The sequence below is a fragment of the Prunus persica genome, chromosome G1 (genome assembly GCF_000346465.2).
Source record: "Prunus persica cultivar Lovell chromosome G1, Prunus_persica_NCBIv2, whole genome shotgun sequence".
NCBI classification, from domain to species: Eukaryota; Viridiplantae; Streptophyta; class Magnoliopsida; order Rosales; family Rosaceae; genus Prunus; species Prunus persica.
In genome coordinates this window covers 45,961,887-45,976,499 of record NC_034009.1, presented here as the reverse complement: position 1 = coordinate 45,976,499, position 14,613 = coordinate 45,961,887, and the positions used below count along the sequence as shown (strand labels likewise).

At 36.1% G+C, this 14,613-nt stretch overlaps 2 protein-coding genes across 3 annotated transcripts; one reads left to right on the top strand and one right to left on the bottom strand.

Annotated features, from left to right (window-relative positions):
* Positions 99–5,042, top strand: LOC18792310 (probable dolichyl pyrophosphate Man9GlcNAc2 alpha-1,3-glucosyltransferase). Its single transcript, XM_007222562.2, has 6 exons — positions 99–430; positions 625–1,282; positions 1,392–1,499; positions 3,129–3,290; positions 3,961–4,213; positions 4,298–5,042. Exons 2-6 carry the CDS (start codon positions 668–670, stop codon positions 4,735–4,737), a joined length of 1,578 nt encoding a protein of 525 aa, XP_007222624.1. The 5' UTR covers positions 99–430; positions 625–667; the 3' UTR covers positions 4,738–5,042.
* Positions 5,843–12,708, bottom strand: LOC18789113 (transmembrane protein 87B). 2 transcript variants are annotated; one of them, XM_020556013.1, is made up of 6 exons: positions 12,067–12,156; positions 11,722–11,826; positions 10,005–10,941; positions 9,755–9,850; positions 7,724–7,860; positions 5,843–6,421 (listed from the first exon to the last, which is right to left on the bottom strand). In XM_020556013.1, the coding sequence occupies exons 3-6, from the start codon at positions 10,884–10,886 to the stop codon at positions 6,259–6,261; spliced, it is 1,278 nt and encodes a 425-aa protein (XP_020411602.1). In that variant the 5' UTR covers positions 10,887–10,941; positions 11,722–11,826; positions 12,067–12,156; the 3' UTR covers positions 5,843–6,258. The 2 variants fall into 2 exon arrangements, with proteins under 2 accessions (XP_020411602.1, XP_007222866.1); XM_007222804.2 differs by lacking the exon at positions 11,722–11,826 and having other exon boundaries at positions 12,067–12,708.

Here is a 14,613-nt window from a genome sequence, read left to right as displayed (position 1 = left end):
AAAATGGTTATGTGGCCAGGTTCGTAAAAATTTCTGTTAAATTGTTGATATGAAACGACAAATGGATTAAATAATATATATATTTAAATGTTTTAGAAATTTAAAATTATTAAAACAGAAAAAGCGTTAGAAAACAAAAGGAGAAAAACTAAATTTTTTTTTTAAAAATTCCTCAAAGAGAATGCAATCTGATATGTTAAGGGTGAAACCATAAACTGGAAATTATAAAAAAAAAAAAAAAAAAAAAAAGAGAGAGTAAAATGAAGCACTCGAGAGAGCCAACTTCACAACTTCGTCTTCGCAGTTTCTAATTCCAAAGTTTCGATCTTTTGTCTTCTTTCTTCTATTTGCTCCGCAGATTCTCAGACACCTCCTTCTCCAATTCGTATTCCTCTACTTTCAATCTATTCACTTCTCTTTCGCCGAAATTGTAAGCACTCACTACTCTCAAGTCTCAATTGTTGGCTTAAATTTTTTGATATATAATCGTGATTTTTTATTTTTATACAGCGGAAATGATGAAGCGTTATTGGTTCCCCAATTTATAGTTGGTATCAGGATTCGTATAGTTGATATTTTTCTCATTGTCTTTTGTGTTCCTTTCCTTTCTCTCTTGGGTTTCAGGTGCAGTGTTGTGCATTTTGTTTCCAAAGAAAGAAGTTGAGAGATGGAGAAGGCCACAAAAAGGAAAGTTAATAATAAAAAGGGAAAGGAAGAAAAGCCCATTGTTGAATGTGATGATGAATCTGACGCCTGGTGGTGGTTGGTCCACAAGGGAATCACAGCTTCATTCTTGTCCATTGCATTGTTTTCGTTGTTGGTTCGAGTGGCTGTCTCACTCCATCCTTACTCTGGTGCTGGAAATCCTCCCAAGTATGGCGACTTTGAAGCACAGAGGCACTGGATGGAAATCACTCTCAATCTGCCACTCAAGGAATGGTATCGTAACAGTACAGTCAATGATCTCAGATACTGGGGTCTTGACTACCCTCCTCTGACTGCTTATCAGAGTTATGTACATGGTCTTTTCCTCAGATTTTTCAGTCCTGACTCAGTTGCTCTCTTCACTTCCCGTGGCCATGAGTCCTATTTGGGAAAACTTCTCATGAGATGGACAGTGTTATCCTCTGATGTCTTGGTGTTCTTTCCTGCTGTTTTCTACTTTGTTGTAGTTTACTATGCTGGTCGAAACCCAAGTCACCGTATGAGTGGCATAGCATGGCATATGGCAATTATTTTGCTTAATCCATGTCTCATCCTAATTGACCATGGCCATTTCCAGGTTGACAATTACATTTCCAATTGCATTCTCCGTTTTCGTTTGCTCCCATACAGTTTTTATTCCGAACCGTCTTAGTGTTTAAATCTTCGTCTTTATTGATTTTTGTCAGTACAACTGCATCAGCTTGGGTCTAACTGTGGGAGCTATTGCCTTTCTTCTTTCAGACAAAGATCTTGTAGCCTGTGTCCTATACAGTCTTGCTCTCAATCACAAGCAGGTATCTTAGGGATTTTTATTTCATATCAGTTTAAAATCCATCTCATGATTGTTTAAGTTTCATTCTTTATTCTTAGGGATTATTATTTCCTTGCTTATCTATGGTAGTAAATAATGAAATTTTTACCAGACATTTGAACTTTACCTCAAATAAAAGGAAAACCTTGGAGCAGGTTGGGGTGTATTATTGACAGCTAGATTTCTAAACATGAAAGGTGATGGGGTAATTAAAAAACAAAATATACAAGATGTCTTTATTATGATTGGCAATGTTGTAGTCATAATTATCTTGATAAATTTTCTTGTAAGTGCTTTGGAAATTTTCTTTCAGTTGTCCTAAATGACAACCATGGTTCCTTGTTTTTGGTTTCAATAGAGGCCCAAGCCTGTGGAGGAGGAGGGCCAAATGAATTTGCTTCCACTTATTCACCCAAATGAATTCTACATCACCAAAGCATGCTTATTTATGAGGATGTGGAATCCCTCATTTTTAGACCATTTTGATTTAGTTTCAAGGCTAAAGATGCTCCAAAACCTAACAATGTGTAGATTTCATTTCAAAAGAGCTGATCCACATTCTGAAGTCATTCCAAATGGACAGTTCCAATTTGTTCATTTCTGCAAGTTCAACCATGCATGCAGGATTTAATAAGTTGTATCTTGCAGACAATATGTTACTCTAGGCTTAAGCTATTAGTGGATAGTTACAAGTTATTTAGCTGTTGCTTTCAGAAAGTGTTTATATAATCTGTTCATAGAGAAAAAAGAAAACATGTTTCTGTTGTTTTGTTATAGTTTATTTCTTTTATCTGAAATCAGAAAATGGAATTTGAAAACAACAATTTAGTTTGCGGAATATAAGCTTGTTTGGTGGTATGTTTTCAACACTCTGAGATCATAAACTTTTCTCAAAAGATTCAACCAACCAAAACAGCCCTCAAATTTTTTTATTTCATTATATCACTAGCATTTAATAGTATAAGTTATTGAAGAAATCTTATGTGAACTTAGCTGAGACTATGTGAATTGTCTTCAGCAGCTCTTAACCAACAAATTCCAATGGCCAGCCATTGGCCTTTGTATGTGATCTGTATCCCAATTACCGCGGGGTTGAGGTGAGCTTGTGGCCCATTGGGTGTTCAAGCTGATTTGTTAAGTAAAACTAAAATTGAAATAAAAATTGGTAAAATAATAGAATAAGTGAAAAGGCTAGGTTATTGACTTGGAAGAGTGAGAAAGAAATGTTATGGAGCATGCAAACCAAACAAAAGGGGTATTAAATTAACAATTTCTGGAAATAAATATGTTTGCCTAGTTGCATAGGATATGTTTACTGCTTTTTGAAGGTTTCACTTTTAAGACTATTCATGAATGAATACGTTTTATAAGTACATTCGGTCCAGATGGCCTGGCTTAATATTCATTTGATTGGCCCAAGGGTTTTTGTGTAACTTACACTGGAGGTACATTATCATATAACCTTTCTATACAGCTGGAGTAGAGCAAAACAAATAGGGTGCTAGTTAGTCGTTTACTAACCAATTTGATATGCTCTGACCTTTGTTAGTCACCTGAATGTTGTCTCTGCTTGGGGTTTTCTACTTGCTGAATGTGATATGTTCTTTTGCAGATGAGTGCATATTTTGCTCCTGCATTTTTCAGCCACCTACTGGGTAAATGCCTAAGGCGTCAATATCCACTTCTTCAAGTGTTAAAACTCGGCCTTGTTGTCTTAGGAACATTTCTTATTGTCTGGTGGCCATATGTTCATTCAATGGAAGCCTTTTTGGGGGTAAGCACTATTACAAATTTATTAAGGAAAACAAAAGCAGAGTTCATTTTGTTGGTTTGCTTGAATGTCTTCTTCTGCTATAACTTAAACTCACACTTCTCTGTGCTTCTATTTTTGAGGTCCCTTTAAAGCATGACAAATTTATGTAGGCAAATACTCACGCATTTGTTAACTATAAGAATATAGAAAAGGATCTGGACACATCTGGTGTTGTACAGTGTGCTGGATTTGACACAGTTATGGGGATTATATCTGGTGCTAGATGTGACACAGTTGAATGTGGATCACATGTCTCAAGCATTGAAACGTGTGACTCATCTGTTAATTTGCTACTTCAGTCACCAAATTATTGATGTTATTGTTGTGTGGGTTTAATTTAAAGCAAACAGCAAGCACAACTTTAAGAAACGTAGTACACATTAGGTGCAGTAAATATAAGTTAAAAAGTTAATAGTACTTGATTTATTTGTTTAGTTCTTGCTTTGCAAAGAAAGAACATTTTATAGGATACTGGTGTTTATAAAGTAATCAGGATGTTTGCAAAAAAAAAAAAAAGATATCGTTCTCTTCTTTCGTTTACACACTTGCACACACACACACACACACACACACACACACACACACACACATGACAGGAGTTAATTTACTGATGCTTTGGTGAATGGTACAGGTTCTCTCTCGTCTTGCTCCTTTTGAGAGAGGGATATTTGAGGATTATGTGGCTAACTTTTGGTGTACCACTTCGGTTCTTGTAAAGTGGAAGAGATTGTTTCCAACACAAACCCTGAAGCTTCTCAGCTTTGGTGCAACTATTTCTAGTTGCCTGCCTTCAATGATTCAGCAGATATGGTCTCCAAGCAAGCAAGGTTTCCTTTATGGTTTGCTGAATAGCGCATTCTCATTTTATTTGTTCTCATTCCAAGGTAAGTGAAGCTTTTCCCGCATAACAACTTGTGTCCATAATTGATTCATAGTGTACATAAATGCTTAGTGCTCTTAACTTTCAGTGCACGAGAAGTCAATTTTGCTGCCTCTCCTGCCAGCAAGTCTTTTGGCAACGGAAGAACCTTTTCTTTTTACCTGGATGACACTTTACGCCTTGTTCTCAATGTTTCCTCTTCTGCACCGTGACAAACTGGTTCTACCTTATCTGTCACTATCTGCTCTTTTTATACTTTTAAACCATTTGTCGAGTGGAAGACGGGACACAAAGGACACAAGCGCCTTCAGATCCTTTGTGACAAGAGTCTTTCTTTTGTGCTCAGTCATTCTTCATGTTGTTTATTTAAGCATGCATGCCCCAGCTAGATATCCTTTCCTTTTTGAAGCTTTGATTATGCTCCTTTGCTTCTCCCAGTTCGTTTTTCTAACTTTGTACACTAATGCGAAGCAATGGATGTTGCTGAAACACTCTAACTTGGTGGATAAAGAAAAGAAACTCCTTTGAACCAATGCATTGGTAATGGGGTCCATTTCCTTGGATTTACATCTTAATATGTTTCTGCTTTAGATTAGGTAGAATAGGCAGCAAGTTTGTGAAAGCACTTTTTGTAGTTGTTGCTTTGTTAAGGGGAACAAGTCAGCCAAACTCTGAACCTCAATTTTGACATCAGACCTCGGCTCATCTTGGTTTGTACCATTTGAAGCTCCCTGACATTGAATGGGATCGGTTGTACTGTTCCTAATCCCCATTGTGTAAAAATCTTATAATGGAGTAAATTCAACTTATTTTGAAGGTTGGTCTTTCATGCATTTCGTTTGTATACGTGTACAGCTCACTCTCTATCACGTGGGGATTTGTTAAAACTTTCTTCAGTTAGGCTTCTTTGCACCAAAAAATAAAAATTACATTATTACATCCACATGCTTGAGCACAGCCATCAACCAGTATGGAAGAGGATCGTCCCAGGAACAAATTACAAACCTCTTGATGCAAAGGCAACAGCCTCATGTGCAGGTTTATTACAAGAAAAGCCATTGTTCTGTTCTTGAATTGCAACCATTAGTAAATTACATGTGTTACTAATTGTTGCAATTCATAATTTGGCTTTCATTCTATTAGGGGCCCCCCACCTCGTTGGCCATTCCAACATGCAGTCCCATATCAAACAAAAATTTCTCCTTTCACATGAAAATCCTGACATTCCCCCCAGTCAAAGGGTTATGAAGGAGACCCCGTGGAATTGTAATATAATGCTTCATTTGGATGAAGAGGTTTGGATTTCATAACAAGGCTAATATAATTTTCCCCCCAAAAGCAAGAATGAAGATTAGATTGAGTGTATTTAAAATAACTAGATGTACATTTAAAATGGATTTCAAATGACCACGCAAAAAATCATTTGAAATTCATTTGTGTTCTTCCTTTTAATATTGTTCAAATCTTGACATAGATCGTGATAGTCTAAATGAACAATTTAACCTTATAATCTTATATAAATTCATACATTTTGAGTCATTCCATCCAAATACAGCCTAGCAGAAAGTTTGTAAAAGAAAATAAAATTAAAAACATTAAACCACCCTGAAATAAATTTTAAAAAAATATCATCTTTAACGAGTAGGGAAAAACAAAATTCAATTCATCATTTGAGAAAATACAAGGCATTTATACATGGTACAGGATTAATCAAGATTACAACTGTTTTTTTTTTTGTTTTTTTTTTCAATACACAACTTTTAGTTAATTTTTCATTTCTCATGATTTCATCTACTCATGGAAAACTTAGTGGACAACCTAGGTTTTACATACACAACAAAATGAAATTAGCTCTGGGGAGAAGGGCAAGAATCTGGAGCCTTTTGATTCTAGTTGGAAGTAGCAAACATTCTACAACACCTCTTTGCATGCCAAGTTGAAGGGGTCCAAAGGACCATTGCTTTAGTTGCGGCGCATTAAGCCAAGTGCCGTATGAGCTTGTACCAAGAGCAAGGTACTGAGCAACCAAATAAAGTTGTCGTTGAATGATCATTCCCTCTTGTCTTCTTCTGAATCATCTTCATCAAGATCTTCGGTGCTTCCACCGTTCTCTTGCTTGACTAAGCCAATATCACCCTCTGGCTTGCCTCTAGTAAGAGATTGAGATTCTTCATCATCAGATTCTTCTCCCACTTCCTCTGAGTAAGCATACCTATGGACATTTGGCAGTACAAATCAGCTAGTAGGGTACAAGATAACCTAAAAATTGTATGAGACGAAATTTTTCTAACAAGCCACAATGTCGGTTACAGATCGAGAGCCTATGTCAAGAATGAGGGAAAAATGAACCAAAAATGAACAAAAATGAACCTAAAAAGCATGCAGATGCTTTTCAGTTTTAGACGATGCTTTAACTATCACCGAATGACAATACATGCAAGCGGATGCAAAAGGACAGTATCATGCTCTCCATAAAGGTTGCCTTGTTGACCTAGGAAGACGAGTCAAGTTCCTCTGTTTCCTTTTATTCTATTTTACTTCTCTGTTTGATTAGTATTAACACATTAACACGTGCTTTGCACAAATTATAGATAACAAAGACAGACAGTGAAATATGTAACTTTCTTTGCATTTTTGTCCAAATGTAAACTTTTTTAGAAATAAGTTCGATGAAAATTAGTTATCAAATGATAATTGGTAACTACTGTTTACACAACTGTCCTACACGTGAAATATAGAGTTAAAAGGAAATTCTCAAATACCTTTCAGAAGTACACTACGCATAAAATAGAAACATATTTAAAATTAAAATTACGTTATCAAATATGAAATATGAAAATTTTAGATTATATAACAAGAAATTTATACCGAAACAAGTGCTTTATTCAGTTTATTGTCAAGTAAAAAAATTTCTTAATTGAATGTAATAATTATTCAGTTTATACAAAAGTACGTTATAGATAAGTATATTTCCCGGCACAAATCATTTGACTGGATTTTGTGGGATTGAAAAAATCCTCACCAGCAAATCACGGCTCCATCCCAGTGATAAAAAATTCTAATAAAGGAAACATTCCAAGAAGTACTGTGTATCGCCCTGATCTTTGCAAACATGTACTCCTATTATCATGAAACTATGGCCCTCCCTCCCAATCCTAAACCTAAAATACTTGGTGAACTCATCCCAACATCCATTCATGCTCCATATATACCCACGCCATGTGACATGCCCTTTACTGTGTAACACTGCCATATTTCCTCTCCACATTTTCTAAATAGATTAGATCTCTCAACTGCACATCTCGCAAGACATTTCCCAAGTAGAGCCTCTTTGAAAGTACTGATAGCTCAAAGTATGGTAATTTTGACTGACTATGAAAAGTACTGTATATTGAGCTCAATCTAGCCAACCACAGTTTCAGGAGCCTTTTCATTTAGAAAATTCAGTAAACAAGGGAAGAAAAGGAACAAAAACATCTTATTGATTGCATAAGAATTAAAGATTACAACGCACCGTTGAGAACTCTGAGATGGTGCCCAAAGATAACAGATAACACAGAGCAACGCAAATGCAAGAATATCCCAGAAAGCAGTGATGATCCAAGCACTCTGCCACTTTTCATTGAATGGATCAGTTGCTTTAAAGTACACCTGCAAACCCAAAGAAAAAGAAGAAAAATTGAAAGAATGAACCACAAGCATACATAAGGTTGCTTTAGTTATATTTATTCTTCTTTTCTCTTGTAATGGAACCTTAGTGTTTTGCGTATTGATTTGATAATCTGGGAATACAAGAATAGATTTGAATAAAGTTGCTTTAGTTGTATCTCTTCTATTTTTCTTTTGCTCCACATCACATTCGTTCAGAAACACGACCTTTTGAGATGAGAAAGCCAACCTTAAGTTTTTGGGGAAAAAGACTTAGTACCTACTAATTGATTGATTCACGGTGAGGTAAAAAATGAAAAGTATGACTGAAAATTTCTCGAATGACCTAATGCCCCATAACTTTAAGGTAAGTAACAGTTTACAAACACACCTGAGTAGAGAAGGCAGTATGCATCCAAGAACCAACAGAGCATACAGTAAGGTAAACAAAACCATGCAACTAGTTTAAAGCTTTAATAACAGCCTTTTTTTTTGGGTCCAATAATAGCCTTTCTTATGATGTGTTATTTGGAAAGAAAAAAGAATACGTGTATAAGAGAATGATACTAAAAAATGTATAAAAGAAAAAAAAAATAAGTAAAAGACCTCAGACAAGGTTGTAAAGATCTATTCAAGTTTACGAATAGGTAAGCAAAAAAATAGATAAGTTTTACATGTTCCTTCTATTGCTATAACCTTGCTACAAGATAATTCTGCAAACAACATCAAGTTTGAAAAAGAGCAATGGGTGGTTAAATGGTCGGAGGATGCTAAGTTGATCACACCAACAAATCAACTCAGAACTTTGCATCTGTTAAATGTATATGTCAAGGTTAGACGTTCCTTCAACTAAAGTCAAGAGGAAAACACATGAAGAACATTGAAAATCATAAGTACAAGACCACTACGGTCCAAAAAACTGAAAATTCTTTTGATGTACAATTTAAACCATGAGTAATATCAAGCTTGAGTGCGACACAACATCGGAAGTGCTACAACCATTACAGGCTGAAATTCTACACCATGATCACTGTTAGCTCATCAAACTGAAACATAACACAAGTAGGATTGTTCCCCAAAGGAATGCTATCTTTTAATGCCAATGACTCTTACTCTATGATGAAGGGGCTCTGGACATGAAATCAGAAGCCGTGAAGGGACAGTGTGGAGTGCATATGCAATCCTACATAATTTCCCATAATGAACTGCGAGCATTCCAATTTGGCTTCAATTAAATTCTTGATAAGAGTAAGTCTCGCCACATTACACAAAACACATTCAGAATCCTCAGTGTTTGAACGACAATTTTTATGCAAGTTGAAGATATGAAACACTGAACAACCATTTCTATTGTCAGATTCTGTACAAGGATGTAGTAACTGATTGTTTCACTGGGCCTAGTAAAGATAAATAAAAGAAAAGTATTGTATTCCAGAGTTTCCCCGTAAACCTAGTCCTTAATCTTTTTTTTATTTATTTAAAGAAACTAAGAAAAGCTAATTACAAAGAGTGGATAAGAAATCCACATTCTGGGAAAGAAACCAGTAAAAACAAGAAAGTACAACTCAAAAATAACATGAGCTAGTCATTAGTACAAAGGTAAATGTGACAAGATTTACTTTCTTTGGGTGAATGAAATTTATTTCTTCATGTCCCATCTACTTATTGTGAGCAGAGAGAGAGAGAGAGAGAGAGAGAGAGAGACAGAGAGAGGGAGGGAGTGTGCAAAATTACAAAATAAATAAATAAACAAAAATGCGTATTCGTCTTCCAGAGTACTAATACAACACCCAAGCATAAAAGTTTATTCAGATCCTTAGTAAAGATGAATTCAGTCCATTAAGTTAATGACTATTAATTTGCACAAATATTTATATACCATCCAAGAAAACCATACCTCATAAACTATCCATGCGACTGAGGCAATGACTGTCACTGCTAATGCATTTGAGAACTTCCTATACATATCCAGCTTGACAGAGCTTCTCTTTGCCTGAGAAAAATATATAGTTTAACACTCAATGGTAGGGTGAAAAGAAAATTCAAAGTGAAGCAAGAAACCAAGAAGCAATGATGCGATTGCAACTTAATTGGAGGAATTTAAATACCAAAGGAGAAACTACAGATCTTTAATGAAAATTATATACCTGTAGCTGCTCCAGTGTTCTTGAGAGAGAGGTAAAAATCCACAATATCAAGAATGCGTCCAAGAAAGCATCAGGAAGAACTAGAAATAATCTGGCTCTTCCTGATACATCATTAATTGTTCCCACATACTCAGTAATATTAAGCAACTCTGTTGCCAGAAAAAATGTTGTTCCAAGAAGAAGCACCTTTGAGGTAAGACCCCCAAGAGTGGGCCGCACTACACCATAACCCATTGAAACAATGAGGATAAGAAGACGTGAAACTGTTTTTCTCACAGCTCCAACTGTCACAACCAATGTTGTAACAACAATCGGTCTCATCCCCGTATTATTAAAATTTACGTAATCAACATACCAAAGAATCATCTCAAACAATCCAAGAGCAATAACAAGCGTGATGCAATGCTGAAGTTGCAGAACATCCTTCCAAAACCTCACATACTGAGTGAACCAAATTATACCAAGAACCACGTAAGCAAGTGACATAAACACATAAAACTTCATCAGAGGAGCCATTCGACCAGGTAGATAACCATCAGGATTTTTCCACAAAGTTTTCCCACTCATAACTAGTCCCTTCAGTTTTGGATCACATGCTACAAAAAATAAATTATACATCCCAGTTTTTGGGATGGAAACCTCTTTATAGTCCATATTTGCATATAGATAGTTCCCACGGAACTGGACATTTAAAACAATAGGCCAGTTAATATCTATTGCAGAAGGTCTCCTGATGACTTCACCTTGCTTACAACCTTCCATCTTAGCAAGATCAGGGGTGCAACATATAGCTCTTTGTCCTCCATAAGCAGAACCACCAATATTATTACGATCAGCTGCCTCAAAAATTATAACTTGTATCAACCCAGTACTATGCTCCATGTCAGAATGCTTGTCAGCAGCATCCTTGCTCCTCCAGAAGGTGATTTTTTCAAATCTGTTTCACCCAGAAATGTCAGAGACAAAAGTGATGATAAAAGATTCAATTAGTGAGGTGAAGCATGAAATAAAGGAATAATCCACACATACAACAAGAGCGTATGCTTTCCAATAAATCATTTCATGCAAATTTAAAGGGGCTTGGATTTAGTTCAATTTTCTGCAACATAGAATGGGAGGAGTGTCTCTAAGACTTATACAGATTCCTGCTAACAAAAATGATTCGGCACTGGGTGAATAGAGAGGTGGGACTTAGAGACTAAGAAATGATGCTCACAATAAATAAAACTAAGAAAGGGATGCATTGGTCATATGAATACATTGACTTTGGCTACTTCAAAATGAATTTTATGGGATTAAGTTTTACATACATTGTACGCACAGAAACTATTCCCAGAAATGCTTTTCTCTTTTTATTCCATGTTCCTGGATTCCACAAGATCATAGTTCCCCCATATTACATCTTCACCATCTATGACAGTCATCATAAACTTGTCTACTAAAATAAACTACATTTTGGTGTGCACTACGGTTGTTATTTGATAATTAATTTGCACAAAAAATTTAGTAGGATGATACTTATTAAAATCCAAATACGTTGCAAACTTAATCTTAAATCTCGATAGTACTAATAATTGGAACCACTCCTTATTCCCTCGTACAAACCCACCCTGTTTGTACTCTTGAAGTCCTAACAATACAAGTAGCAAGCCCATTCCTTTACTCCCTATTTTTGAAACCTATTTCCTCTTCCAGAAACAATGGTAATGCAGTTTACCACAAACCACCAAGAAACTTGTCTGCTGGAGAGTGCTTGCTATTCTCTCTCCTGTTCATTGGTATCATCACTATATTGTACTAAATTTCCCCAATTATCGTCCACCTGCCATTCAGATAAACTGAAATGAGGTTTACCCTTTTTCACACATTTTCTTGGCTACCCAAACAAAAATATAAAGCCCCAAATCGGTCAAACACAAAACCCACTTGAAAATTCAAAAATCTAAATCGTAGAATACCCAAAAACTAATTCATATTCGTATATAACCCGAAAACTAAATGAAGCAATTGTATATTGAGGAAAAGCCTCAGATCTAACAATAAGCGAGTCCGAAAGCATTACCGAATATAAGAGCCGGTAGAGAGAGAAGCGGCGATCCCTTCGCTGCCGCCGGAGAGAAGGTAAGCATTGCCGACTTCTCTGAAGGTCTGGTTGTCGTAGATGTGGATCGAGGCATTTGTGGGATTCGCAAAGAGTGATAAAAGGAGAAGCAGAGAGAGCGTTAGGAAAATGCCGTTGTTTCTTCTTCTTGTTCTTGTTGCTCTCATTTGGATTGTGAAATCCATACTCTATGGAGTTTCGTTAGACTGACTTATTGGGTTCTGGTTTTTGAGAGCCTAAAACAGGGAAATAGAGAAACAGAGAGGGAGAGGGAGAGATCCGGCGAGGTTTAGAGAGATAGGAGTGGGTGGGTTATGAGTGAGAAACAAGCAATGTCACTGTCGCTCACTCGATACTACTGCTGTCGGTTAGCCTGTAGGTAGATTTACGGGCAGTATTGGCGCGTCACCACGGAAATGACGGCTAAAATGTTTTTTTTTAAAGTATATTTTTTATTTTGGGTTTTTTATTGTAATGATTCTGAGTTGGAGTTTCATTTTGGTCATTTAATTAACCGAAATAGTTCTTCAACTCTCTTTCATATTAAATTGGTTACTTCGTTAAATTCCGTCAATTGAGGGGTAACACCGTCAATTATGACTAAAATATTAATTAAGTAATGGATTTTTGATCGAAATGATCATTGAACTTATGCCCAAGTTTCATTTCGATCAAAAACTCTTTATATATATTCTCCATTATGAAGTCTGTCAATGCGAATCGGTTATGGAATTCTATTTTTGACCGTGGGATGATTTTAACGCTTCAAATTGGATTTCTATTCTTCTTCTTTCTTCCTCTCCCTGAGTTCACTCTTCTCTCTTTCCTCTTTCCTCTTTCTTTTTTATTTCCTTTCCTTCTCTCTGTTATGAAATGAACTGGTATATGTGCGAATATTGAGCTGCACGTAAAGTAGATGAGACACAGTATTTAACGAGGTTCGGCTATGCCTACATCCCCGGAGAGCAGCAGCAGTAACTTTTCCACTATGTAAAATAATAGGGCTACAACTTTGTGTTTACAATATGTATGGCTCACTCAATTTTCTCTCTTGGAGAATTTCTTTCTTGCTCTCTTTCCTCTCAACTCACTCACCCTCATTCTTCCTTCTCTTCCTCTTCTATATATGTAAACTTCTCTTGATGGAGGTATCTATTTATAGGCCTAAGACATTGGTTGTTCACCTCACAATATATTTGGTAGACAACATCATTAATATTCTTCAATCAACAACATCATTAATATTCTTCAATCAATTAGGTAGTGGTTTGGTTTGGTGGGTGTGTGGTTAGGTTTGGTGGGTGTTAGTTGGCTATGTGGGCTTCACCTATTCTTCTTTACTTATCCTTTTTTACAACACTCCCCCTTGGAGACCACATGTCCCTAGATTGGTTGCCTCATTAAAACCTTGCTTGGAGAAAAACCCAGTGAGGTAGAAAACTGATGGAAGGAAGAAAAAAAAAAGTACAGCAATCTGTATAGCATACTTCTGGATGCTCCCCCTGATTAATATCTCCCCCTGATGTCTTCATGACTATCTTTTGGAGTGAGAATCTTTCGGAGTGAGTGGAGGATATAGCCATTAATAATTCTCGTAGTTGAGTAAGTAAATATATTTCCAGTGAGCTATCTCTATGTAAATCATAGAAATTTTCAGAGTCCGCGTTTCTAACAAAACTTGGGCTATTTGTAAGTTCACTTGAAAGAATATGCTCGTACATGGTGTTATGCGGAGATAGCATCAAATATACCTCACATCATCCCAAAATGATGGTGATGGAGTTGAGCCCTATCTGGAAAATATGATGTCCGGTCCAATATACTTCCGGAAAATCATTAAAATGTCCAACGGATAATCCTCATAAAAATGCTTCAATACTTTCTTAGTATAAGCAAGAATCTCGTTGGCATAATGCTCGATCCTTAAGTCGAGACAAATATTTCTTGAACTCTGCAGAAGCTTTAATGTGTTGCAATCACATTATAATCAATGTACTCACTGAGGTAATTTATGCATATTAATATTGAGTACAAATTTTGTGCTTCAAGCACATGTCCTTTAGGGACTTGCTTTATGCAATGTCAATCCTCTCAACGGATTTTGTCTAAAAAGGGTTTAAACTTTATGACACATTATATAGCTTTTACCCAGCTATTTATATATCTTTAGGAAATCGCTTATGGCGATATGCTCCGTGCATTTAATAACCCTTAAAGATAATATGTTGGTCTCCGTAATTATGTAATAAGAGGGGGCACAATTGAATCTGTAAATATGGAGAAAACCCAACATTCCTTGTTTCTGCCAGAAACAGTGTGTCATACAAAGTAGGTATATTCCCTTTTATTCCGAACACCCAAGTATAAATTTCAGTATTAACATCTTTTGGGGTTCGTACTGTGGGTTTGTTCTTTCACGTTCATTCTCATCTATAATGGAATTACCTCATTCCATTTTGGCCAATAATATTGTCGACATTTAATAATTGAACGTGGTTCCAATCAACA

What these genes read in the sequence shown, in the direction of transcription:
- LOC18792310 (XM_007222562.2), top strand. Translation starts at nt 668, where the DNA reads ATGGAGAAGGCCACAAAAAGGAAAGTTAATAATAAAAAGGGAAAGGAA. An exon ending in TTGCTCTCAATCACAAGCAG is followed by an intron (nt 1,500 to 3,128) that starts GTATCTTAGGGA and finishes GTTCTTTTGCAG; the next exon opens with ATGAGTGCATATTTTGCTCC. An exon ending in CAATGGAAGCCTTTTTGGGG is followed by an intron (nt 3,291 to 3,960) that starts GTAAGCACTATT and finishes TGAATGGTACAG; the next exon opens with GTTCTCTCTCGTCTTGCTCC.
- LOC18789113 (XM_007222804.2), bottom strand. Translation starts at nt 12,290, where the DNA reads ATGGATTTCACAATCCAAATGAGAGCAACAAGAACAAGAAGAAGAAAC. An exon ending in GAACACTGGAGCAGCTACAG is followed by an intron (nt 9,851 to 10,004) that starts GTATATAATTTT and finishes TATTTTTCTCAG; the next exon opens with GCAAAGAGAAGCTCTGTCAA. An exon ending in CCATCTCAGAGTTCTCAACG is followed by an intron (nt 6,422 to 7,723) that starts GTGCGTTGTAAT and finishes AAATGTCCATAG; the next exon opens with GTATGCTTACTCAGAGGAAG.